Raw genomic sequence first — 24070 nt, 5'->3', positions numbered from 1 at the left:
CGCAGCACAGCGCCTCACTCATAAGCTTTTCTTGCATACGAGTAGGCCAACAGTGACCCTTACTGGTGGAAATCAAATGTTAGCGCGAAGACACGGTCGTTGGACTCATGTGGCGCATTGTGCTTCGAGGCATACTAGCTAGCGCATGGACAAGAATCTGGATATCACTATTATGCAATCAAATCTCAAAAGACACCAAGATTTGATCTTTTTTTCCCCGATAGGTGTATATTTGGCGTGTGCTCATTTTTTTTCAACGATTCTGCACCGGGGTCGCTGCCCCTTGAGCAAATCATGATGAATCGTCATTCGTAGCCAAATATTCTCATGACATCGTTCAAGGTCCGTTCTTTCCGAGGTGTGGTAGCCGTTGGCAACATTTGCCACCTTGGATCAACTTTTCCTCAAATGACCTTGTGACGCGGTCCTTTCCGAAGAGCACGTTGTGGCTCACACACACACACGTAGAGCATGTTATCGGCGTGTGAAAGCCAACATGCCGATAATCACCCAGAGGAAAGTTAAAGATTAATACGCCAAGATTTCTTGACTTGGTACGTGCGCGACATTTGCTCCAACGCGTCTCAATATTTTTCAGTCCTTTGCTTTTTTGCAGTTTGATTTCCCTTTGAGAGCTTTGAATCGGGGTCATATTTGATGTGTTCGTTCAGGACTAAATATCAGCTGGAAGTTTGATGTAAGAATGACTTTGAAAAGTCATTGACTCCTGTTTGTGGCATAGCACAGATTTGCCCTTTTGGGCTACTTTGGGATGACCGCAGACGGCTCTGCGGTTACAGAAATCATGCCGTGACCGTGGTGTGACTTTCTTTTCATTCAACTCAAATTGCGTAGCTAGGTTGCTCTTCGTAGTTTCCAGCAATGGAAACCCGATTGCTGATGAATTGTCTTTTCGAAAAAGAACACAACCGCCACAAACTATGCAGAGAAATGTGACGCTTGGATGGATGTGTCCAGAAAAGGCATTTTTCCATTGGTCAATGTGACTTTTAGGCAAGTTTGTTCTCACAGGAATAAGAAGAGTGTTGGCTGAGCTTTTCATCACAGAAATATTATTAGAGAGTTTGCATGAATAATAGTCATAGCAGGTGAGCAACATGATGAGGCAGCCGAGTTTGAGTGGGCGGAGGCGCCGTCCAATCAGAGCGTGGGAGCGGGCCCGTTGATAAGCAGCTGCGGCGTGAGCGGGCCGCTCCGGGATTGGCGGCCGCCGCTCCGGCGGGCGGATATAAGCGCGGCAGCGGCGACCCGGCGACATCATCGTCGTCGTCGTCGTCTTCGCCGTCGTCATGGCCGTCCTCTGGATCATCTCCTGCTTTGCCCTTGTCAGCGCCGCCTACGGTCAGAAAATGGACGGCCGCGGCGTGGGCTCACCTCGGCGTCTCGTGACATCATCATGTCATCACTGTCCTTTTGCGTCCGTCAGGTTGCGGAACGCCCGCCATTCCCCCCGAGGTGACCGGCTACGCTCGCATCGTCAACGGCGAGGAGGCCGTCCCGCACTCGTGGCCCTGGCAGGTGTCCCTGCAGGTCGGACGCGTCCAACGCACTCATGCTGCTCCTGCTGCGCTTTGTTGTCCAATTCTATTCCACGCAGTCCTCCTGAGCCTCTTTCACCTGTTCATTCTTTTTGCTTCCAGTTCCTTCTGTGCTGCTCCTGTCTCTTTAGGTTCCCATTCCCGTTCCTGGTTGGGTTCTTCTTCCTGTATCTTTGGGTTCCCGAACCCTCTTTGTCATCCTGTTACTGTCCCACTTGGGGATCTTGTTTCTGTTCATCTTTGGGTTCCTGTTCCTGAACCCTCTTTGTCATCCTGTCTGCTCCACTTTGGGCCTGTTTCACCCTGTCTTTTTGTCCTTGTGCCTTCCTCTTCCCCTTTGGGTTGCTCTTACTCTTCATCTTTGGGCTCCTGTCCATCCTCCCCTTATCTTTCCGTTCCTCTTTGAGTACCTGTTCCTCTTTGTCATCCTGCGCCTATTCTCTCCGGCTTCCAGTTCCTGTTCCTCTTTGGGCTTCTGTTCCTCTTTGTCAACCTGACCTTGTTCCTCTTTGGGTTCGTGTTCGTCTTCTCCTTAGTCTTCCCGGTTCTCTTTCAGTTCCTGCTCGTGTCTTCCTGCTGGCGTTCCTCTTCCTCATTCCGTTTATGTCCCTCTCTTCCTGTTCTTTTGTCATGGTATTCCTGTTCCTCTTCGCCTTCATCTGACAGTACCTATTCCCCTTCCTCTGGATTTTGTCCTTGGGCATTCCCCTGCGATTGTGTTCCCATTCTCCTTGCGCTCTAGCGTCTTGCCTCGCGTTCCTGTTCCTGTCAGTAACGTGGCAATTTCCTCGGCAGCAATCCAACGGCTTCCACTTCTGCGGCGGCTCCCTGATCAACGAGAATTGGGTGGTGACCGCCGCCCACTGCAACGTCAGGTAGCCGTCACTCGCAGGCGAGACATGGCAGTGGCGGTGATTCTTGATTCACCCCATCTCTGTCCCCCCTCAGGACTTACCACCGCGTGGTGGCCGGCGAGCACGATAAGGGCTACGGCTCCAACGAGGCAGTGCAGGTCCTGCGCCCCGCCAAGGTGTTCACGCACCCCCGGTGGAACCCGCGCACCATCAACAACGACATCTCCCTGATCAAGCTGAGCACGCCCGCCCGCCTGGGCACCAACGTGTCGCCCGTCTGCCTGGCCGAGGCCGCCGATGACTTTGCCCCGGGAAGGACCTGCGTCACCTCCGGATGGGGACTGACCAGATACAACGGTCCGCTTGCCCCCTTTCCTTCCTCTTCCTCTATGTCCGCATCAGCCCGTTCCCGCTTGCTGACCGTCTTACGTCTCTCGTTACGCTTTGGCTTTCTGTTCCCCTTCTCTCATTATCGGTAGAGGTGCAACGATTAATCAAAAATCATTTTGATAGCCGATCAATCGCTTAGGCGGCACGGTGATCGACTGGTTAGCACATGCGCCTCACAGTTCAGAGGTCGTGGGTTCGATCCCGGCTCCGGCCTCCCTGTGTGGAGTTTGCATGTTCTCCCCGTGCCTGCCTGCGTGGGTTTTCTCCCGGTACTCCGGTTTCCTCCCACATTCCAAAAACATGCATGATAAGTTGATTGGACACTCGAAATTGCCCCTAGGTGTGATTGTGAGTGTGGTTGTTTGTTTGTCTCTGTGTGCCCTGCGATTGGCTGGCAACCAATTTGGGGTGTCCCCCGCCTACTGCCCGAAGACTGCTGGGATAGGCCGCATCACGCCCGCGACCCTTGTGAGGATAAGCGGTATCGATAATGGATGGATGGATTAATCACTCAGACCTTGTTTTTGTCGTGTATTTGCAGCTCCCAGCACTCCCAACAAGCTCCAGCAGGCGGCGCTTCCTCTCCTGTCCAACGAGCAGTGCAAGCGCCACTGGGGCACCAACATCTCGGACGTGATGATCTGCGCCGGAGGTGACGGCGCCACCTCCTGCATGGTGGGTCCTGAGGCCCAAAAACACACGGCGGCCTTCTTATAAGCAGTTTGCGCTTCCCTTTACATCGAACATTCTGTATCGAACGAGGTCAATATCGTCTGAAGTCCGCCAACTTAATGCTGACGCAGAATGCGTGTGCTGATAGCAATTAGCGTAGTCATCTTGAACCTACAAACAGACGCTACTTGAGCAGAATAACTCTGCGTTCCTCTTTGGCGGAGCGCAGTGCTGCCCAGTACGCTGTGGCACAATGTGGTACTGCACTGAAAAGTGCCAAGCAGGAACTTTGGACTGAAGAAATAGCTGCTCCAAATGTTGAGGAGCCGTCCACCCGCCCGTGCCGACGTGTTCCCCTCTGTGCGCTTTAGGGTGACTCCGGCGGTCCTCTGGTGTGCGAGAAAGACAACGCGTGGACCCTGGTGGGCATCGTGTCCTGGGGAAGCAGCCGCTGCTCCACGTCCACGCCCGCCGTCTACGCCCGCGTCACCGAGCTGCGCGCCTGGGTGGACCAGATCCTGGCCAGCAACTAAAGGCCCACTTCCCGTGGAGCCCCAATAAAAAAATATGTGATCATCACGCACGGCTTCTCGGCTTTGACTTGATCCCACCTTCACGCTCAACTCCAAGCAAGGCTGTAGAAAGCCCGCTTTATTTGGATGCAACATTTTCCTTTTTGTACACATAAATGTAAAGTTTGACCACCAAAAAGTTGGAATTTGCCATCACCGAGCCAAATCAGTTTAGACCAGCTACGTACGTACGGATGTTGTGGCAAATTGCGGTCTCCTTTGATGTGCTCAGCTGAGGGTAAAAAAGTCGGTGGAGGCCGGCGGCATCGAGAAGCTCTGGCCAAGAAAGGGCACGACGGCAAAGCGGCGGCGGTTCGAACGCGGCCAACGAGAAAGTGCTCTGCCTGCTCGGAGCCCGCCCATCGACACTGGTCAAAAGAATCCACTTGAGGACATTTGCATTGCTTTACATTTGCGCACGATCTTCCTTGACGAAAAGGAGACCTTGAGATTATTTTGTGTTGACAAAGACAATTTCATATTCCTTGTAGTTGCCAAATGGGAACGATTTTGTCACAATTCTCTTTTGTTTGGATTCCATTTGTCTTCCCGGTGTCCTTTTCTCTTCCTGGTGGGCTCGTCATCCTGGTCCCTCGTGTTAAGCAATCAGCTCCCGCCAGCCCTTTGTCTTGTCCAGCTGTTGCTTGTTGTCTCGTCAGTTTGCTTCCCGGCTTCCTTTTACCCTTTGTCGGCTCATTGCCTCTTTTGGTGTTCCTGTTTCCGAGTCCATTCGGGTTTTTGGTTTCCCGCGTTGTGTCTGGTCTTTTGGACTCCCGTCCGTTTTGGGCTTTTCATTCCCTATGCCTTGTTTACCTTCTTGTCTTATTTTTGGAAAGTAAATACACTTAGCTTCACCTTTGAGTTGATCCCTCAGGTGGTCTGGGACAGGCCACCCGCAAGCACAAGCACAAGCCAGCCAAGTGAAGCAGCATTGGGTTGTTGTGCTCCTGAGGTGGGCTCAAAGTGTCAACTTCGTTTCAGTCCGGGGTGAAAAGAGGAAGGTCGGTCGGCTGGCTGCCGCACTTCTTCTCTTCTTTGACTCACTGGCTTTTCGCTGCTGCGGATGGATGCTTGGCTTTAATCGTTTCAATCGGATTCTTGGAGAGCATTTGAAAGAGCATGAGAAAAAAATATCCATAAAGTTCTTTTTAGTTGAGTCAATTTTCCATATAGTTCTTTTCAGTTGAGTCAATTGTCCATATCGTTCTTTTTAGTTGAGTCAATATATTGTGTATATATATATGTATATATATATATATATATATATATAAGAGAAGAAGATAAGAATGCCTTTATTGATCCCACAGTGGGGAAATTTTCATTGTTACAGCAGCAAAGATATAGGTCACACAGGGACGGCGGCATAATGTAGCCATTAATGTATACTATGCCGCCGTCCCTGTGTGACCTATATCTTTATCTATATATATATATATATATATATATATATATATATACTCATAAATATACATGGTGGCAAATTCAACTGCTGCTGCTTGAGAACACCCGCAACACAATTAACTGAAAGTGGGGCTCAAAAAACAAAAAACAAAAAAAAATGTAGAGACAAAGTGGGTCTTACTATCAAAAATGTAATGTTTTTGGAACAGCCCACTAGTCACCTATACATATATAAAAGAAATCACTGTCAAATGTTTAAACATTTTAATCGAGTTAATCACAGGTTAAAAAATAATTGATCGTAATTAATCGCAATTCGAACTATCTCCAAAATATGCCCTATTTTTCTGGAAATTGTTGTTTGAATGGAAAGATAAAAGACACAAGACATACCGGTGTGTATATATACATTCAACATACTGTTCATATGTAATGAATTTCTTTATTACAACAACAAATCTCATGAGATGAAAATTTAAATTTTTAAATTAAAATTATTACACAGCACAACATTCTTTCTGTAGTAGAAGTAGTAGTATTTTTATTCAATACAAAAACAAAAATGCAAAAGGGCCTCAGAACAGTGACAGAAATATTTCAAATGTGTGCAAATAAAGTGTGTGGGGGTGCGTGTGTGCGTGTGTGTGTATGTGCAATGTACAGATTTATAGGTGGCCCTGGTAATATTCTTAGAGTTTATGTTTTCCGAGTGGTCCCTGAAGTGTTTGGCTCATTATGTTATGCTGTCCTATGCTGTAGGTGGTATCGCCACGTCATGTGTTCCTCCTTTAAACTGACTTTAGTAAAGTTGATTTATTAACACAAAAAAAGAAAGCCCTCTTCTCTACTCATCCTCAGTCGCTGGGGCAAACCAATTTAGTCCCATTTCTGAGTTTTAAAGCTGCCGTCTTCTTTCAAAATGCTTCTTTATATTCTTAGTGTTTATGTTCTCGGAGTGGTCACTGAAGTGCACACGAATGTGATTGGCTCATTGTGCTATCTATGATTGTCATGGTCTGTGTTTTGAGTTTGGTTTTTGACTGTCATTTCATGTTTTTCCTTGTGTTCCTTTGTCCGTCTCTCGTTAAGTTATTGAGTCCACCTGTGCTTGTCATCCCCGTCCCTTGTGTTAGCCAACCAGCTTCCTCCTACCATCTGTGTCTTGTCCAGGTGTTCCTCGTTGTATAGTCAACTTGTCTGTATTTAGTTCCCTGCTTTCTTTCAGTCCTTGTTGGTCCGTTTGTCTTGTCTTGTCATACGTCAAGTCCCATCCAGTCCTAGTCCTAGTCCTAGTCTTAGTGTTTTTTAGTTTGTTTTGGTCCTTGTGTTTTGGACTTCTCCATTTTCGTTCTCACAGTACTTGCTAGCCTTTTTGTTTATCTTTAATTAAAGCACTTTATTGCTTTCTGATTTTGCCTCCTGCATTTGGGTCCTCCTCCACGAAAACCTGACAATGATGTCGTTGGTATTAGCACGTCGTGTACTCCTCCTTTAAACTGACTTTATGAACACAAAACAAGACGGCCCTCTTCTCTACTCATCCTCAGTCGCTGAGGCAAACCAATTTATTCACATTCCTGAGATTTAAAGATGCCCTCTTCTTTCCAAATGCTTCTTATAGTCGCGCTCTGCTGTTCACTGTGCACTTCTGAGTGGGATTATGCATCGGCGGTCATTCTGCGCGTGCGTTATATATATATATATATCCATCCATTATCTGTACCGCTTCTCCTCACAAGGGTCGCGGGGCGTGCTGGAGCCTATCCCAGCTGTCTTTGGGCAGTAGGCGGGGGACACCCTGAACTGGTTGCCAGCCAAACGCAGGGCACACAGAGACAAACATCCGCACTCACAATCACACCTAGGGCCAATTTAGAGTATCCAATCAACTTACCATGCATGTTTTTGGAATGTGGGAGGAAACCGGAGTGCCCGGAGAAAACCCACGCAGGCACGGGGAGAACATGCAAACTCCACACAGGGAGGCCGGAGCCGGGATCGAACCCGCGACCTCTGAACTGTGAGGCGGACGTGCTAACCAGTCGACCACCGTGCCGCCATATATATATATATATATATATATATATATATATATATATATATATATATATATATATATATATATATATATATATATATATATTGTTTTCACAACAGCTTTTTCTCCTTGAAAATGATGTTGTGTTTGTTGTAGTTGTTGCATTTTTTTTCTACTTTTGAATAATTGGCAATTGAGTTTCAATTTTCGGAGTTGCACATTTGGGTTTTGACTTAGTTCGGATGCGAAAAGATGCTAACGTACAACAAACATACAAGCCCCAAAAGTGGAACATTTTTAAGAACGTGAGGGGGTGGCGAAACATGTGAATCTGCGGGTAGGGAACTGCAAATACACTGTATATATGTTCTAAACGTGTAAGTGTCCTTGAAAATAATGCAGCTGCTGGGAAAAAAGCAGACGTGTTGGACGTGTGACCTTCAACACATTGGCCCGTTTTTTTTTTGCAGCGTCCTTGAATGCAGGAAATATCTCAGCATAATACTTTATGCATGTATCATATATGCATGTTGCCCACATGTTAGCGTATTGTGCCAATGCTTATGCAGCAAATCATCCTCTCTTCTGTATTCCACTTAAAAGCCATCAATTTAGCCTTTACATTAGTCAATGAGACCTTCAAAACCTGCAATGAGGCCACAAATAAACACATTCCAAAAATCAGCAGGAAGCCATCCATCCATCAGTCAATCGATCAATCAATCAATCAATCAATCAATTAGGAAACCCATAAACAAATCATCTTCTAACCATTCGTATCACCAAAAGAGCAATTAACAAATGATAGAAAAAAAACATTAAGCCAATAATAATGATGTAGATCAATTCTCGATAAAGCAATCAAACGTCAATCAACCTATTTAAAAAACAATGTATGATTTTGCTACATTTCAAAAGCCAAGACATCACAAATAAAGCACCAATGCCCCCGTCCAGTTATGTTTTTCTCCAGCTGCAGATTTCCCGGAATTTCACCTGTCCAAACTCTCACGTCCCCCGATAGCGTGTGCCTGCGTGGCCACGCCCCCTGCCCGCCACTCTCCTCCAATCAGGCGCGGGTGCGTCGCTATAAAAGCTCGACGTGTGTCCAGAGAAGACATGATGTCGCCATGGCTTTCCTGTGGATCCTCTCGTGCCTCGCCTTCGTCGGCGCCGCCTACGGTGAGTTAGCGTTAGCACGAGCATGTTAGTATTCAGCTAACTGGACCGTCTTAGTGACGACATTTTATTCATGGCATTCCTTGCGTCTTGTTTGCAACATCACGGCGCCAAATCGCCGTGATCACATCATTAGGTTGCGGCTCTCCCGCCATCCCCCCCGTGATCACGGGATACTCTCGTATCGTCAACGGTGAGGAGGCGGTGCCTCACTCCTGGCCCTGGCAGGTGTCGCTGCAGGTACACCCGTGCACACACACACACACACACACACGCACTCACGCAAACACACACAGTGGCGCACAATCAGCGTGTGTTTTTGGGCCTCAGGACTACACAGGTTTCCACTTCTGCGGCGGCTCCCTGGTCAACGAGAACTGGGTGGTGACAGCAGCACACTGCAACGTCAGGTAGCAGCGTCACGATGGCGTTTGGATGCAGGTGTGTTATCGATTGCCCGTGGCCACGAGCGTGATGGCGTTTGTCTTGGCGCTTGCAGGACTTCCCACCGCGTGGTTCTGGGTGAGCACGACCGCTCGTCCACCGCCGAGGACACCCAGGTGCTGAGGGTGGGCAAGGTGAGAGCGCGGCTCCCTTAGCGTCGCCGTGGTCGGTGTTGGCGCGGCTTGTCGTGTTGACGTTGGCCTTTTGCCCGCCAGGTGTTCAAGCACCCTCGCTACAACGGCTTCACCATCAACAACGACATCCTGCTCATCAAGTTGGCCAGCCCCGCCCAGATGAACATGCGCGTGTCACCCGTCTGCGTTGCCCAGGCAGGAGACAACTTCCCCGGAGGCATGAAGTGTGTCACCACTGGCTGGGGGCTGACCCGACACAACGGTCAGGATAGGCTGCCGCCCGGCCGGCCGGCCGGCGCACCGCTGCGGCCGCCGCGGCCGCTACGGCACCAGCCTGACCCCGACCGACCCTGTCCTTGCCTTTCAGCACCCGACACGCCGGCCCTCCTCCAGCAGGCCTCCCTGCCTCTGCTGACCAACGAGCAGTGCCGTCGATTCTGGGGCAACAAGATCAGCAACCTGATGATCTGCGCGGGAGCCTCCGGAGCGTCATCCTGCATGGTGGGCAGAGCTCTTGAAAAAAAACAACAATTCTGACCCTCTTACAGTTTCAACGCTAAACACAACCGTATCCCAGCCGCACAGTGGGTTGGGCTTCCCTTTCAAGTTTCCACTCTCCCGGGTTTCCCGTCAAATGTCAACCACAGTGCTACCAAGTGTCTACTTCCAAGTTGACATCAGCAAGTCTTTAACAGCAAATCTCCACTGCTGAGTGCCTACTTGCGAATATCTAGTACTAGTATCTAGAGTTTCCACCGCCAAGTCTGTGCTGGCAAGCATATAACTAACGAGTGTCTGCTAGTGCCAAGTCTGCACTATCCCCCAAAAGGCTTTTCCACGCGTCCTCACCACGATTCTTTGGTCCTGTTCTTTGTTGATGGGCTCCCTGACTCTGTCTTTCCTTTGGCAGGGCGACTCGGGCGGCCCCCTGGTGTGCCAGAAGGAGGGCGCCTGGACCCTGGTGGGCATCGTGTCCTGGGGCAGCGGAACCTGCACGCCCACCATACCCGGCGTCTACGCCCGCGTCACCGAACTCCGCGCCTGGATGGATCAGACCATCGCCTCCAACTGAAAACAACCTCTGATTACACACTGGAATGTTTAATAAAAGTAACTCGTGACCACCAACACACGCTGCTGTCAGAGCTTTCATCACCACATCTTATTCTTCGTGCCTTTCATGACGTGGGTTAGGGTTAGGGTAAACCTGTGACTAAACCTAATGCTAACTTTCTAAGCCTAAACCTTGCCCTCACCCTCTCAAAGTGCCCTGTAACCTCTACCCACATTGCGCCACAATGTTGGGGAGAGATGGACGATTACTTGGCCCCCTGATGTGGTTGAATTAGTCTGGATTTTTTCCAATAATAATTGTTTAAGCAGCAAAGGAGCTGATTTCACAAATGATCTTACTTACTTACCTGTATTTATTGACCCTCTAGCCCTAACCCGCTAACCCAACCCTAGCCCTCACACACTATCATCAATCATTTGCTCTTTTATTCCTTTTTTTTTCTTGCATTTTTCCCCACCATTGTCCGCTTATTGGTCCAAGACGTGTTGTTGACGCTATCAGACATTTTGTTTGCGATGCTCCTACACTGCCTTGCCTCAAATATGGCGCCAGCCTGCATTCCCTTAGCAAAGCATCGTGTAAATCCGTAGTTATCTCATGCGTGATACATTAATTGGTCAAGAGATGAAGAGCAAAATGCCAGAATTCGACATGAATTAAATCAGCAAAAATGTAACTTTAATTCTGAACACAAGCATATGCCGGTTAAATTCACCTCTTTGGAGCGCCGGCCAATTTTGACTCCAAATGGAGAACATTCAATTTTATAAAATCATTCTTTCAATCTCCTGATGTGAAAGTCGACTACATACATTTTGAGTTTGTTATTTGGACACAGAATCATCCACGGAAAATGGAACTCATGTTTTGGAAGAAGCATTTCATTATTCTACTACGCTACAAGATTAAATGAGGGCTTAAGAGAGAAAGAAAATATGGATGCTAAAATGTCAAGTGTAATTGACAGCAAGGAAATAAAGATAAAAAAAAACTCCAAACAATAGCTAAGATGTGAAGGGGGGCATTTTTTCATCTGAAATCTTCTTTATCTTCCCTCAAATAATCCAAGTTGGGCTCATGCTTCGCCGAATCGCTGCGTTTTCCCCAGTCACGGAATTCAAAAAGAGTTGCTCGGCAAAAACACTGCCCAACAAAAAGTCATATTGCTTTTGCAAAAATCCATCCATCGGTTATCCAAGCCGCTTTTCCTCATGAGGGTCGCGGCCGCGCCTGACCCTATCCCGGCCGGCCGTCTTCGGGCAGTAGGCCGGGTCCGCCCCGGGCTGATTGCCAGCCAATTGCAGTTGTGCAAAGATAACAACAACGTCAAAATGGTTCCTGAGACTTTTGGGAGAATATGGTGTGGAGAGATGAAAGTTGAACTTTTGCATCCAGTAAATGCGGCACAGTATTTCAGAAAAAGAACACTCGGGCGAGCATCCGTGCGATGGTCCGGGGCTGCTACGCTCCTTCGGGACCCGGGAGACGTGCTGCCATTGGTGGAGTCGCCAATTCTGCTCTTGATCAGAAAATGCTGAGGGAAGATGTGTGGCCATTGGTTGGTGAGAACCAGCTGAAGCGCACTCAGCAGTTCTGCAGCGGGACAACACACGCCAGCAAGTCAACCTTTGAATGTCTTTCATGAAAGGAATGTGAAAAAACACAAAGGTTTTGGGGTGGCCTCGTAAAAGTGGCGACTTGAATCCAATTGAAATGTTGAGGATGCAGTGCTGCTGATTTGGAACACTTGCGCAAACAAGAGTGGGCCCAAAACATCTCCAAAGGGATGCGAACTACCCATTCGACAACCTTTCGAAAATGCTTGAGCTCAGTTGCTGCTGCTGACGGTGGCCCGGCCGCCTCTTAGGCCAAACGGCCGGCCGACGACTTCTTCCCACAGACCGTGTTGCTTTGACCACTTTGTTGTTTTCTTCAATGGAATCGCCATTGAAGAACGGCATTCTATGATTTGCTTGGATTGTCTTTGTCTGATAGTTTTGATTTGTTTGATGAGCTTGAACATTGAAATGAGGAGGGAAACTTTGCAAGAAAGGATTGATGCTTTTTGGACAAGAGGGCAAATTCTCTTTCGCTTTGCTCCAGCTTGGAATAGAACCTGGAATCAAACGTATACATCTAAATCTCTGTTCTAGAATCCAAACTGTTATGGGCTGTGTTTTGAGTTTGGTTTTCGACTTTAGTTTCATGCTTTTCCTTGTGTTCCTTTGTCTCTTGTTAAGTTATTGAGTCCACTTGTGCTTGTCATCCCAGTCCTTTGTGTTAACCGACCCGCTTCCTCCTACCCTCTGTGTCTTGTCCAGGCGTTCCTCGTTGTATCGTTAACTTGTCTGTATTTAGTTGCCAGCTTTTTTTCAGCCCTTGTTGGTTCGTCTGTTCTGTTCTGTCTTGTCTAAGCCCTGTCTTGTCTTGTCTTGTCTTGTCTTGTCTTGTCTTGTCTTGTCTTGTCAAAGTCAAGTCCCGTCACAGTTCTAGTCCTAGTCCTAGTCCTAGTGTTTGTTTAGTTTGCTTTTGGTCCTTGTTGTTTTTTTTGGACTTCAACATTTTTTGGTTTCGTATTATCCCAGCACCTTGTTTGCCTTTTGTTTTAAATGAAATACTTTATATTGCACACCATTTTGCCTCCTGCGTTTGGGTCCTCCTCCACGACAAACCTAACACAAACATGTATACGTGGCTAAAACAGAACATATAGATTGAGGTCTAGATCAGAGAAGAAAACAGACAGTCGACTGCAGAGCGGGACACAGAGTCTATATTTAGAGCACAGAATGGAACCATGTGCACCTGGAAGTGCACCAAGACATCATCTATGTCATGGAACAGAACATACCTGTATACTGTCCATACCGAGAAAATACAACACATAGTCTATACTTAGAGCATAGAATGATGGAGCTCTTTACACCTGCATTGATAACACAATAGAATGAATACCATCTGGTTACTATTGAGACAAATAGAAATTACCCCCCCCCCACACACACACACACACACACATATATATATATATATTAGCGCTGTCAAAGTTACCACGTTAACGGGCGGTAATTACATTTTGTAATTGATCGTGTCAAAATATTTGACGCATGCGCAGAATGACCGCCGATGCCTAATCCCACTGAGAAGTGCACAGTGAGCAGCAGAGCGGACGCGCGTCGCCTGCGGGAGTATAATGGAGCATTTGGAAGGAAGAAGGCAGTTTTCCATCCATCCATTATCTGTATCTCACAAGGGTCGCGGGGCGTGCTGGAGCCTATCCCAGCTGTCTTTGGGCAGTAGGCGGGGGACACCCTGAATTGGTTGCCAGCCAATCGCAGGGCACACAGAGACAAACATCCGCACTCACAATAGGGCAATTTGACAGTCCAATCAACTTACCATGCATGTTTTGGGAATGTGGGAGGAAACCGGAGTACCCGGAGAAATCCCACGCAGGCACGGGAAGAACATGCAAACTCCACACAGGGAGGCCGGAGCCGGGATCCAACCCACGACCTCTGAACTGTGAGGCGGACGTGCTAACCAGTCGACCACCGTGCCGCCGAAAGAAGGCAGTTTTAAATCTCAGAAATGTGAATAAATTGGTTTGCCACTGAGGATGAGTAGAGAAGATGACTGTCTTGTTTTGTGTTCATAAAGTCAGTTTAAAGGAGTAACACACGACGTGCTGATACCAACGACATCATTGTCGGGTTTTTGTGGAGGAGGACCCAAATGCAGGAGGCAAAATCAGAGAGCAATAAAGTACTTTAATTAAAGAAAAACAAAAAGGCTAGCAAGTACTGTGAGAACGAAAATGGAGAAGTCCAAAACACAAGGACCAAAACAAACTAAAAACTTTCCATTCCAACAACAATTTACAGAAAAATATGGTATATTTTGGAGATGGTTTGAATTGCAATTAATTACGATCAATTAATTTTTATTAATTAACTCGATTATAATTTTTAATCGTTTGACAGCCCTAATATATATATAATATATATATATATCAATCAATCACATTTTATTTATATAGCACTTTTCATACATAAAAATGCAACTCAAAGTGCTTTAAAACATTCAAAGCAAAACATAGAATTATCTTCAATCAAAAGAAAAGATAAATTATTTAAAAGTTGTTGAAAGCCAAACTAAAAAGGTGTGTCTTGAGCTTCCTCTTAAAAATATCAACAGTCTCTGCAGACCTGACATCCTCTGGCAGGCTATTCCAAAGGTGAGGACCAAAATGGCTGAATGCAGCCTCGCCATGCATTTTGGTCCTCACCCTTGGAATAAATAAAAGGCCGGCGCCAGAGGACCTCAGGATCCGCGAGGGCTGGTATGATAAAAGCAAATCAGATAAATAAGATGGCCCAAGACCATTAACACATTTATAAACTAATAAAAGTACTTTAAAATCGATCCTGAAACACACAGGGAGCCAATGCAGCAATTTCAAAACTGGCGTAATGTGCTCCCGCCCTCTGGTTCTCGTCAGCACCCGAGCGGCTGAATTCTGCAGTAGTTGCAGTGGTGAAATGCTCTTTTTCGGGAGGCCAGAGAGCAGGGCATTACAGTAATCTAAACGACAGGAAATAAAGGCATGCATCAGCACTTCCGTGTTAGCCTGAGAGAGAAACGGGCGGACTCTGGCGATATTCTTAAGGTGATAAAAACCAATCTTGGTTACATTTTTAATATGAGGAATAAAACTGAGCTCAGAGTCAAAAATGACGCCAAGGTTCTTCACACAGTGTGAGGGATTAAAAATGTGTAGTTTTGGTAAAAGCTTCTCTCTCTGACCTTCGGGACCGATAACTAAGACCTCGGTCTTGTCCTCATTGAGCTGTAGGAAATTATCTGCCATCCATGACTTGATATCTAAAATGCAATTTAAAAGGGTATCAATGGGTCCTGTGTCATCAGGAGACACGGCAATATACAGCTGCGTGTCATCAGCATAGCTGTGAAAGCTGACGCCGTGTCCCCTGATGACGTCCCCGAGGGGAAGCATATAAAGATTAAAAAGTAAGGGGCCTAAAATCGAACCTTGAGGAACCCCACATTTAATTTCATGAGTTTTAGAGGAACAAGTATCCATACTTACAAAGAAATATCGGTCTGTGAGATAGGAATAAAATATATATATATATTATATACATATATATATATATATATATTATATACATATATATATATATATATATATATATATATATATATATAGAGAGAGAGAGAGAGAGAGAGATAGAGATAGATATGTGTGTGTGTATATATATATATATATATATATATATATATATATATATATACATCTCTCTCTCTCTCTCTCTCTCTCTCTCTATATATATATATATATATATATATATATATATATATATATATATATATATATATATATATATATATAACACGCACTCATAAAAACATATACTAGTACATGTCGATATATACTGCACTGTACAACACAAAATAAGAGCATAAATATCCTAATAGAACATATACATACAATAAGTGCATCAATCAGTCAACCACCATCACAGCCATTAATAAAGCCGTCAATCAAGAATCCATAGATCATCAATTTTGTTCACTTGTACAGCTACTTTTGTTTCTTGTGACATTTGTGTGCCTTGGCATTTGCCCAGCTGCAGGTTTCCCGGAATTTCACCTGTCCAAACTCTCACGTCCCCCGATAGCGTGTGCCTGCGTGGCCACGCCCCCTGCCCGCCACTTTCCTCCAATCAGGCGCGGGTGCGTCGCTATAAAAGCTCGACGTGTGTCCAGAGAAGACATGATGTCGCCATGGCTTTCCTGTGGATCCTCTCGTGCCTCGCCTTCGTCGGCGCCGCCTACGGTGAGTTAGCGTTAGCACGAGCATGTTAGTATTCAGCTAACTGGACCGTCTTAGTGACGACATTTTATTCATGGCATTCCTTGCGTCTTGTTTGCAACATCACGGCGCCAAATCGCCGTGATCACATCATTAGGTTGCGGCTCTCCCGCCATCCCCCCCGTGATCACGGGATACTCTCGTATCGTCAACGGTGAGGAGGCGGTGCCTCACTCCTGGCCCTGGCAGGTGTCGCTGCAGGTACACCCGTGCACACACACACACACACACACACGCACTCACGCAAACACACACAGTGGCGCACAATCAGCGTGTGTTTTTGGGCCTCAGGAATACACAGGTTTCCACTTCTGCGGCGGCTCCCTGGTCAACGAGAACTGGGTGGTGACGGCAGCACACTGCAACGTCAGGTAGCAGCGTCACGATGGCGTTTGGATGCAGGTGTGTTATCGATTGCCCGTGGCCACGAGCGTGATGGCGTTTGTCTTGGCGCTTGCAGGACTTCCCACCGCGTGGTTCTGGGTGAGCACGACCGCTCGTCCACCGCCGAGGACACCCAGGTGCTGAGGGTGGGCAAGGTGAGAGCGCGGCTCCCTTAGCGTCGCCGTGGTCGGTGTTGGCGCGGCTTGTCGTGTTGACGTTGGCCTTTTGCCCGCCAGGTGTTCAAGCACCCTCGCTACAACGGCTTCACCATCAACAACGACATCCTGCTCATCAAGTTGGCCAGCCCCGCCCAGATGAACATGCGCGTGTCACCCGTCTGCGTTGCCCAGGCAGGAGACAACTTCCCCGGAGGCATGAAGTGTGTCACCACTGGCTGGGGGCTGACCCGACACAACGGTCAGGATAGGCTGCCGCCCGGCCGGCCGGCCGGCGCACCGCTGCGGCCGCCGCGGCCGCTACGGCACCAGCCTGACCCCGACCGACCCTGTCCTTGCCTTTCAGCACCCGACACGCCGGCCCTCCTCCAGCAGGCCTCCCTGCCTCTGCTGACCAACGAGCAGTGCCGTCGATTCTGGGGCAACAAGATCAGCAACCTGATGATCTGCGCGGGAGCCTCCGGAGCGTCATCCTGCATGGTGGGCAGAGCTCTTGAAAAAAAACAACAATTCTGACCCTCTTACAGTTTCAACGCTAAACACAACCGTATCCCAGCCGCACAGTGGGTTGGGCTTCCCTTTCAAGTTTCCACTCTCCCGGGTTTCCCGTCAAATGTCAACCACAGTGCTACCAAGTGTCTACTTCCAAGTTGACATCAGCAAGTCTTTAACAGCAAATCTCCACTGCTGAGTGCCTACTTGCGAATATCTAGTACTAGTATCTAGAGTTTCCACCGCCAAGTCTGTGCTGGCAAGCATATAACTAACGAGTGTCTGCTAGTGCCAAGTCTGCACTATCCGCCAAAAGGCTTTTCCACGCGTCCTCACCACGATTCTTTGGTCCTGTTCTTTGTTGATGGGCTCCCTGACTCTGTCTTTCCTTTCGCAGGGCGACTCGGGCGGCCCCCTGGTGTGCCAGAAGGAGGGCGCCTGGACCCTGGTGGGCATCGTGTCCTGGGGCAGCGGAACCTGCACGCCCACCATACCCGGCGTCTACGCCCGCGTCACCGAACTCCGCGCCTGGATGGATCAGACCATCGCCTCCAACTAAGCACAACCTACGACGTCAAGTTCAATAAAAGTTCTCAAACTACAAATGCACTCCCACCACTTCTTGATCAAGGCCGCTAAATGATGTCTTCTTCATCCCCTTCTATTCCTGTCAGCATTTATTTCACTCCACATGTCTTTGGTCTCACCTTGATGTCTTATGCACAAGGTGGCGTATACCTTGTCTTCTCAATCACAATGTCTTCTTCACAATTCTCTTCTTCACTGAAAAGTCCGCTTCTTCACAAGTCGTAATCTTTTCAACAAGAAGTCTTGTTTTATCCAAGCTAAAAAGTTCATATTTTCCCAGAATAGAGGTACTTTTTTCCATGGTCGTCAATTTTCAAGATGAAAGTCTTATTTTGTTCTGTTCGTGTAGCAGTTCTGACATGACCTTAGCCCGGACTTTGGCATTGCACGGCTCGAGAGCCACGTCCGTCTTGCCTTCCTAAAATAAAAGTGAACAAGTTCTAATTCTGCGCACGCAATGCAAGTGGGTAGCCTTAATTTTGAAAAGCCGAATGTGGTGTATGTGCTCCCGTGCGGGTTGCAACAGGCGATGCAGTTGTGGCTTTCTCCCAAAATGTCAGCCCACAGAGATGCCGCACTTTGGGCAAGAAATGGACCGCTGCATTTAATCAGCATTCTCGGACAAGTTCAGAACCAGCTTTTGCCCGTTGGTTCATGTTGATCGGTGACTTCACGTGAATTGAACGGCCGTGCGCCAACACATCGGTATTCAAGATGAACACGTTGCAGAGAAATCGGAGCAGTGATGCAATGATTGTTGTCGTTTTCAACTGCATACTACTTTAACTGTGTTCTTTTCCGTTAGGATCAAAACCCAATTCCCGAATTGATACTGGCAGACTATCTGAGCAGCACCTCATCATTTACGTCACTTATTGTTTTGTACAATGAAAGAAAATGAATGTTGACAGGAAATGGGTTCACGTCATCAGAGTTCATTTTTTCTAGTCCTAAATAATTAACATTAGCCGGAGCGACTCATGGCGAGTCCTCCTGGCGCTGCCCCCTGCTGTCTCGGAAGCAAAATTACTACTTGAAGACTAACAATTTGAGGACTTTGTTTATTTCAAGCACATTCAAACCAACACGGAAACAAGAAGCAGAGGAGGATGAGGGAGGGAGGGTGGTTTGTCCCGTTGGCATGTCAGTTGTGTGTTAAATGCACGTCAGGTGTTTCTGGGCAGGCAGGCAGGCAGGCAGGCAGGCAGGCAGGCAGGCAGGCATGTTGGCATGTCAGCTGCAGGTCAAGTGCGCGTCAGGTGCATCCCGGCAGTTGGGCGTGCAGCTAACGTGTCAGGTGCATGTCGAGGCCAGGTCAGGTGCGCGCCGACGGGCAGGCGTGTCCGACGCGTCGGCAGTAGCAGATGGCGTTGAAGAAGCGGCAGTAGCAGGTGTCGCAGGCGTCGCAGCAGGGCAGCGGAAAGCCCAAACACGACTGCTGGTGCCGGATGCAGCGGCGGGCCGAGCGCATGGCGCGCGACGCCGACGCCGACGCATCCTGGAGGACGCGCAAAGCCATGCCGTGAAAAAGTCTGGTGCGGCGCACGCTATATGCACGACACGCTGCAAAACACTCAAGTAGACAACATGTTTTATTTGTTTTCGAGGTGGCACGAGGGCACACCCACCTGGTCGTAGGACTCCACGTCCATCAGGAAGTCCCCGCGGTCTTCGTTGTCGTCCTCGTCCACATGGGCGGGGGCACGGCTTCTCTCTGTGGCACGCAAAGCAAAAACAAGAAAAGGATTGCCTGCAACACTGGAGCAAAACCACTGCTAAATGCTCACCAAGCGGCGACCAGTCGGCGTCCAGCTGAAGATGACGCGGGTCTCGAGGGCGGAGCAGCGTCGCCGACGACACGGCGAGCAGGCAGAGGAACCAGCAGCGGCGGGATAGCGCCACGCCCTCACACATCCTGAACAACTTGGTCACACGCAACATTTACCGTTGTTGTTTGGGGGATTCGGCACCCAAAAATAGTTTCCAACAAAAATTTTCCCAGAAAAAGTTGGATTCTTTTTCACAATATAGTTGTCTCTTTTTCCCAAGGGGAAAAAAAATATCCATTTTTCAAAGATCAAGTTACGTACTTTTCCAAGAAAAGAACCATTTTTAAGAACAATTGTTTGTTATTAATCAGGAAAAAAAGTTTCACTTTTTTAGGAAAAGTCATATTTTTAATCAAGATACATATACATATACAAGATACATACCTCCCCAACAAAAAATTCTTTTTTAAAAAGAAAAATATTCTCATTTTAATCAAGAAAAATTGCACATTTTACGAGAAAAGGCTTACTTTAATGAAGTATTTTTGCATTTTGCAAAACATTTTTTCCCCCATTTTAATCAAAACCAAACTCATTTTTTTAAGAATTCAAGTCATTTCCCCCGATGAGTAGTCTTTTTTTTTTTTTTTTATCAAGAAAAAAAGTCTCATCCTCCCAGGAAAGACCATCAAGAAAGGCTTCTTACTTCCAAAATAAAAAGGTCATATATTGCCAAAAAAAAAAAAAAAAAAGTTTATCTTTCCCATTTTTAAGGTCAAGATTTGTATTTGGCTAAGAAACAAAAGTCTTCAATCAAGGAAAAAAAAAGTCAACAAACCAAAACAACAAAAAAAGTTCATATTTTGCAGGAAAGGTCTTATTTATTCAAGAAAACCCCCCAACTTTTTCCAAGGTGGTCTTCTTTTGTTTCAAAGAACAACTTTATTTGTTTTGGGTGTTTTTTTAACACCTGTTTTTTTTTCTCAACATTTCAAATAAGACATTTCTTTTCAAGGAAAATGGTTAGGGGAAGGAAAAAGCATGTTTTTTTTTCTCCTGGGTTGTTTTTCCACAGGAAAGAAAAAGTCTTATTTGAAGAGAAAAAAGTCTCTTTTGAAAACAAAGTTGCTCTTGGTGGAGATGTCATTGTGAGTGCGGAGCGGCCATGCACTCACCTGCGTGCGACTGTGGACGCGTGCCCTCCTTGTCTTGCGCGGCCGCCGTGGGGATGTCGGGGGAGCGCGCTCGCGCATCTTCTTGGTCATCCCAATAGAATGCGTGTTGCCGCGGCAACCACTTGACGCAGTTCAAGCAGACAAATGAACGCTCGCCAGATGGGACGCTCCGTCAAGTGACGTCCACTCATCCACTTGGCCCCAAATACGATTACGCAATGCGCACCGTTTCATTTGAGATTCGTAGGCAGCTGTTGTCAAACTTTTGACACCAAGTACCACCTCGAAAAATAGCTGGCTCTCCAAGTACCACCAGAACGACCAACCTCTAAGTGCAGTTGGTTACAGGAGGTCCAGGTGTTCATGTAAATGTCATGTGTACACATGGATGCACTCAAATACTTCCTAAAAGTTACCTCAAAACTCTCAAGCAGACAAAATACTCCCTAAAAGTCACCTAAATACATTCACATCGACTGAAATTCTCCATTTAACTTAGCTCAATAAATACTCAATATAAGTTGCCTAAAGTCTACAGAAATGCTCCCTGATAGTAATGTAAATACTCCTAGATGTACTCAAATACTCCCTAAAGTTGACCTAAATACTCATAAATAGACTGAAATTCTCCTTATAACACTCTTGAATCTACTAAATACTCCAAAAAAGTTGCCCAAATACTCTAAAGTCGACAAAAAATGCTGAATAAAAGTAATGTAAATACTCCTAGATGATACTCCCTAAAGGTTTTCAAAATTCTACGAAATGTTCTCAAATACGTCTGGTACAAGCTGTATTTGAATAATGATTGAAAATGTATTGCCCATAAAAATGAAACACAAATTGTACCTAGCTGGATAACTGTTTGAAAACAAGCAATTCAAAGTGATTCATTGCTCATGCATTATAGGCCACTTAAAAGTGAAATACAACTGAACTGTAAGGAACAAATGTACTGATTAAAGAAAAAAAAAAAAGCTGAAGCCACTTTCACATTATGCTACACATTATGCAGAGTTTGGCGATTGGATTCAGTGATTTCTTGGCATACCAAGAGTCATCTTCTCTTAACTGAATATCATTTTTTTCCAATTGTAAATTTCTTGTTTTGTCAACAGGTAAGCTTTTTTGTCATAAATGAAGTTTTTTTCCCAAGACAAAATGACTTGTCTGCTACTGCCAATAAAAGTCTTTGTTTTCCATGACAAAAAAGTCTGAAAATCATCTTTTGTTAAAGTCCAATTTTTAAGTAGAAAAAGTCTTTCATTTTTTTGATAAAATATCAAAGTCATCTTCTTGCATTACACAAAAGTCTTACTTTTCTCGAGAGAAAAAAATCTTGTTGAGAATAGTCACATTTTTCCATCAAAAACAAAAGTCGTTTTTCTCTTTAAGACAAAAAAGTCCAAAAGATGGACCAACAAATGTTTTTCCCCAAAAGTAAATGTCTATTTTTTTAACGTGTAAAGTCCTTTTTTTTTTTCTTAATAAAATTGTTCTGTCCTTGCAACACATCTTCTTTTTTAGAAACATCTTTTTGCAAGATTAATAGTTAACTTCTTAAATTCTAAATGTTAACTTCTTAAATTAGTCAAGATCTGCCAATAAAAGGTTTTACAGTTTTATATTTCTTACTTCCAAAGTCATCTTGCTATTTTTCTCCAGAGGAAAAATCTTGTTTTTGAAGTCAAAGTGTGCCATCTGCACGGACAAACCCGGAAGATGAAAGCTCAAACTTTTTTCATCAAGTTTCTTATTTTTCAATTGCAAAGTTGCTTTCTTTTCTTTAAAAAGATCAAAGGACCTTACTGTTCAAGATGAATACAAACATTTATTTTATCTGACAGTAAAAAGTCTTCTGTTTCCAAGACCAAAACTCATTTTTTATTAATATGATTCTCAAGAGAAAAAGTATGTTTTTTTTAAGATTAGGTTAGATTTTTCTTTAATTAATTTTCGCTTTAAGACAAAACGTCTCATCTGCCAAAAGCAAATCAAACAAACAAACAAACAAACAAACAAACAAACAAACAAACAAACAAACAAACAAACAAACACAACTTTTCTTTTCGCACAGGACAAATCAAAACGTAATCTAAAACTGAAAATAAAAGTCCTATTTTGTGTTGTTTTTCCTTTCTGGAGCATTTGGGTAATTTTATTTTCCTTATGATCCAATGTGTCTTTCTTTGTTTTTTTGCGCACGTTTGACGGTGGAGTCCACTTTAGATTTGGTGGCTCACCGTTGCCACTCGAGCGGAAGCGTCACCGTCGCCATGGCAGCAAAGCTTGACGGATGGGACGCCGCTCGGCGTTGCGCTTTTCCCTAATGTGCCTCAATTTGCTGGCACGCTGCCTTCATCAGCGGCGCCCGCTGATGACATCACCACGGCTACGCTCAGCGCTAATGGAATCGCGTAAAAGCCGTCTGCGTTAAATGGCTTCTAACAAACCCGCAACAACAACAAACAACAACAAACAGCGGCCAATTCCTCTTTCCCGTGAAGGACACCACTGTTTGGGGAAAAAAATATTGTGAGGAAAAAATATGTATCTTGCAGTTCAGAGTGTACACCGCCTGCTGCCCAAAGACTGCTGGGATAGGCTCCAAAACGCCCGCGACCTTTGAGAAGATAAGGGCTTTGGATGATGGATGGATGGATGAATTTTGAAACGAAATTGAATCTGTCTGGACTTAGAAGCAGCCTCTCGGAACCCGTTATGTTCGTAAATTGAGGACTACCTGGATTATTTTGCTCCTCAAAAGGGCGGATTCAACATAAGAATAAGAATAAGAATAAGAAGGCCTTTATTGATCCCACAGTGGGGACATTTTCAGCGTTACAGCAGCAAAGATCACAGAGGTCACACACAGACGGCGGCATAATGTAGCCATTAATGTATAACATTAACGGCAAGCATTCAGGATCAAACCTATGTAAACATACGTAGTAACTATGTGTATATACACATGTATATACACACCAACCTACATCTACCTAAAAAGTATGAGGAACGCTCATTTTAGCCTGCACATAGTACAGAGGAAAAATACTCTAAGTAAGTGACAGTGCTGCAGTGAAATGTAAGGAACAGCATTGGATAAAAATAAACAGTCTGTCACTGAAGGACCTGTGGGGTGCTGTTAGGGTGCCCTGGAGGGGGTGGGTCGGGTTGTCCAGCTTGGCCATCATCCTCCTGTCCCCCACTGAGTCCACCGAGTCTAGGGAGCAGCCCAGGACAGAGCCGGCTCACCAATTTGTCCAGCTGCT

At 46.1% G+C, this 24070-nt stretch overlaps 4 protein-coding genes across 4 annotated transcripts; 3 read left to right on the top strand and 1 right to left on the bottom strand.

The window, feature by feature from the left end:
• Window positions 1-1292: 1292 nt before the first annotated feature.
• Window positions 1293-4054, top strand: LOC147149445 (chymotrypsin B-like). Its single transcript, XM_086026382.1, has 6 exons — window positions 1293-1362; window positions 1448-1551; window positions 2355-2434; window positions 2508-2770; window positions 3345-3478; window positions 3847-4054. Exons 1-6 carry the CDS (start codon window positions 1311-1313, stop codon window positions 4006-4008), a joined length of 795 nt encoding a protein of 264 aa, XP_085882508.1. The 5' UTR covers window positions 1293-1310; the 3' UTR covers window positions 4009-4054.
• A 4562-nt stretch (window positions 4055-8616) lies between these two features.
• Window positions 8617-10371, top strand: LOC147149444 (chymotrypsin A-like). Its single transcript, XM_086025210.1, has 7 exons — window positions 8617-8668; window positions 8802-8905; window positions 8996-9075; window positions 9165-9243; window positions 9325-9505; window positions 9611-9744; window positions 10154-10371. Exons 1-7 carry the CDS (start codon window positions 8617-8619, stop codon window positions 10313-10315), a joined length of 792 nt encoding a protein of 263 aa, XP_085881336.1. The 3' UTR covers window positions 10316-10371.
• Window positions 10372-16126: 5755 nt separating this feature from the next.
• LOC147149443 (chymotrypsin A-like) lies at window positions 16127-17871 on the top strand. The gene is made up of 7 exons (XM_086025211.1): window positions 16127-16178; window positions 16312-16415; window positions 16506-16585; window positions 16675-16753; window positions 16835-17015; window positions 17121-17254; window positions 17664-17871. Exons 1-7 carry the CDS (start codon window positions 16127-16129, stop codon window positions 17823-17825), a joined length of 792 nt encoding a protein of 263 aa, XP_085881337.1. The 3' UTR covers window positions 17826-17871.
• Window positions 17872-18985: 1114 nt separating this feature from the next.
• LOC147149442 (uncharacterized) lies at window positions 18986-20873 on the bottom strand. The gene is made up of 4 exons (XM_086025961.1): window positions 20799-20873; window positions 19642-19777; window positions 19483-19568; window positions 18986-19352 (listed from the first exon to the last, which is right to left on the bottom strand). The coding sequence occupies exons 2-4, from the start codon at window positions 19766-19768 to the stop codon at window positions 19170-19172; spliced, it is 396 nt and encodes a 131-aa protein (XP_085882087.1). The 5' UTR covers window positions 19769-19777; window positions 20799-20873; the 3' UTR covers window positions 18986-19169.
• Between the last annotated feature and the right edge of the window lie 3197 nt (window positions 20874-24070).

Source organism: Filicampus tigris, chromosome 3 (genome assembly GCF_054856515.1).
Source record: "Filicampus tigris isolate MCC_2025a chromosome 3, RoL_Ftig_1.0, whole genome shotgun sequence".
Classification (NCBI taxonomy): Eukaryota; Metazoa; Chordata; class Actinopteri; order Syngnathiformes; family Syngnathidae; genus Filicampus; species Filicampus tigris.
The sequence above is the reverse complement of the archived record's forward strand: the minus strand, read 5'-3'. Positions and strand labels throughout refer to the sequence as shown.

Excerpts from the sequence above, each read along its gene's own strand:
- LOC147149445 (XM_086026382.1), top strand. The coding sequence starts at position 1,311 with ATGGCCGTCCTCTGGATCATCTCCTGCTTTGCCCTTGTCAGCGCCGCC. Across the intron at positions 1,552-2,354 it reads CCTGGCAGGTGTCCCTGCAG|CAATCCAACGGCTTCCACTT; the intron begins GTCGGACGCGTC and ends TTTCCTCGGCAG. Across the intron at positions 2,435-2,507 it reads GCCGCCCACTGCAACGTCAG|GACTTACCACCGCGTGGTGG; the intron begins GTAGCCGTCACT and ends GTCCCCCCTCAG.
- LOC147149444 (XM_086025210.1), top strand. The coding sequence starts at position 8,617 with ATGGCTTTCCTGTGGATCCTCTCGTGCCTCGCCTTCGTCGGCGCCGCC. Across the intron at positions 8,669-8,801 it reads CTTCGTCGGCGCCGCCTACG|GTTGCGGCTCTCCCGCCATC; the intron begins GTGAGTTAGCGT and ends TCACATCATTAG. Across the intron at positions 9,076-9,164 it reads GCAGCACACTGCAACGTCAG|GACTTCCCACCGCGTGGTTC; the intron begins GTAGCAGCGTCA and ends TGGCGCTTGCAG.
- LOC147149443 (XM_086025211.1), top strand. The coding sequence starts at position 16,127 with ATGGCTTTCCTGTGGATCCTCTCGTGCCTCGCCTTCGTCGGCGCCGCC. Across the intron at positions 16,416-16,505 it reads CCTGGCAGGTGTCGCTGCAG|GAATACACAGGTTTCCACTT; the intron begins GTACACCCGTGC and ends TTTGGGCCTCAG. Across the intron at positions 16,754-16,834 it reads AGGTGCTGAGGGTGGGCAAG|GTGTTCAAGCACCCTCGCTA; the intron begins GTGAGAGCGCGG and ends TTTGCCCGCCAG.
- LOC147149442 (XM_086025961.1), bottom strand. The coding sequence starts at position 19,768 with ATGTGTGAGGGCGTGGCGCTATCCCGCCGCTGCTGGTTCCTCTGCCTG. Across the intron at positions 19,569-19,641 it reads CGCCGACTGGTCGCCGCTTG|AGAGAAGCCGTGCCCCCGCC; the intron begins GTGAGCATTTAG and ends TGCGTGCCACAG. Across the intron at positions 19,353-19,482 it reads ACGTGGAGTCCTACGACCAG|GATGCGTCGGCGTCGGCGTC; the intron begins GTGGGTGTGCCC and ends CGCGTCCTCCAG.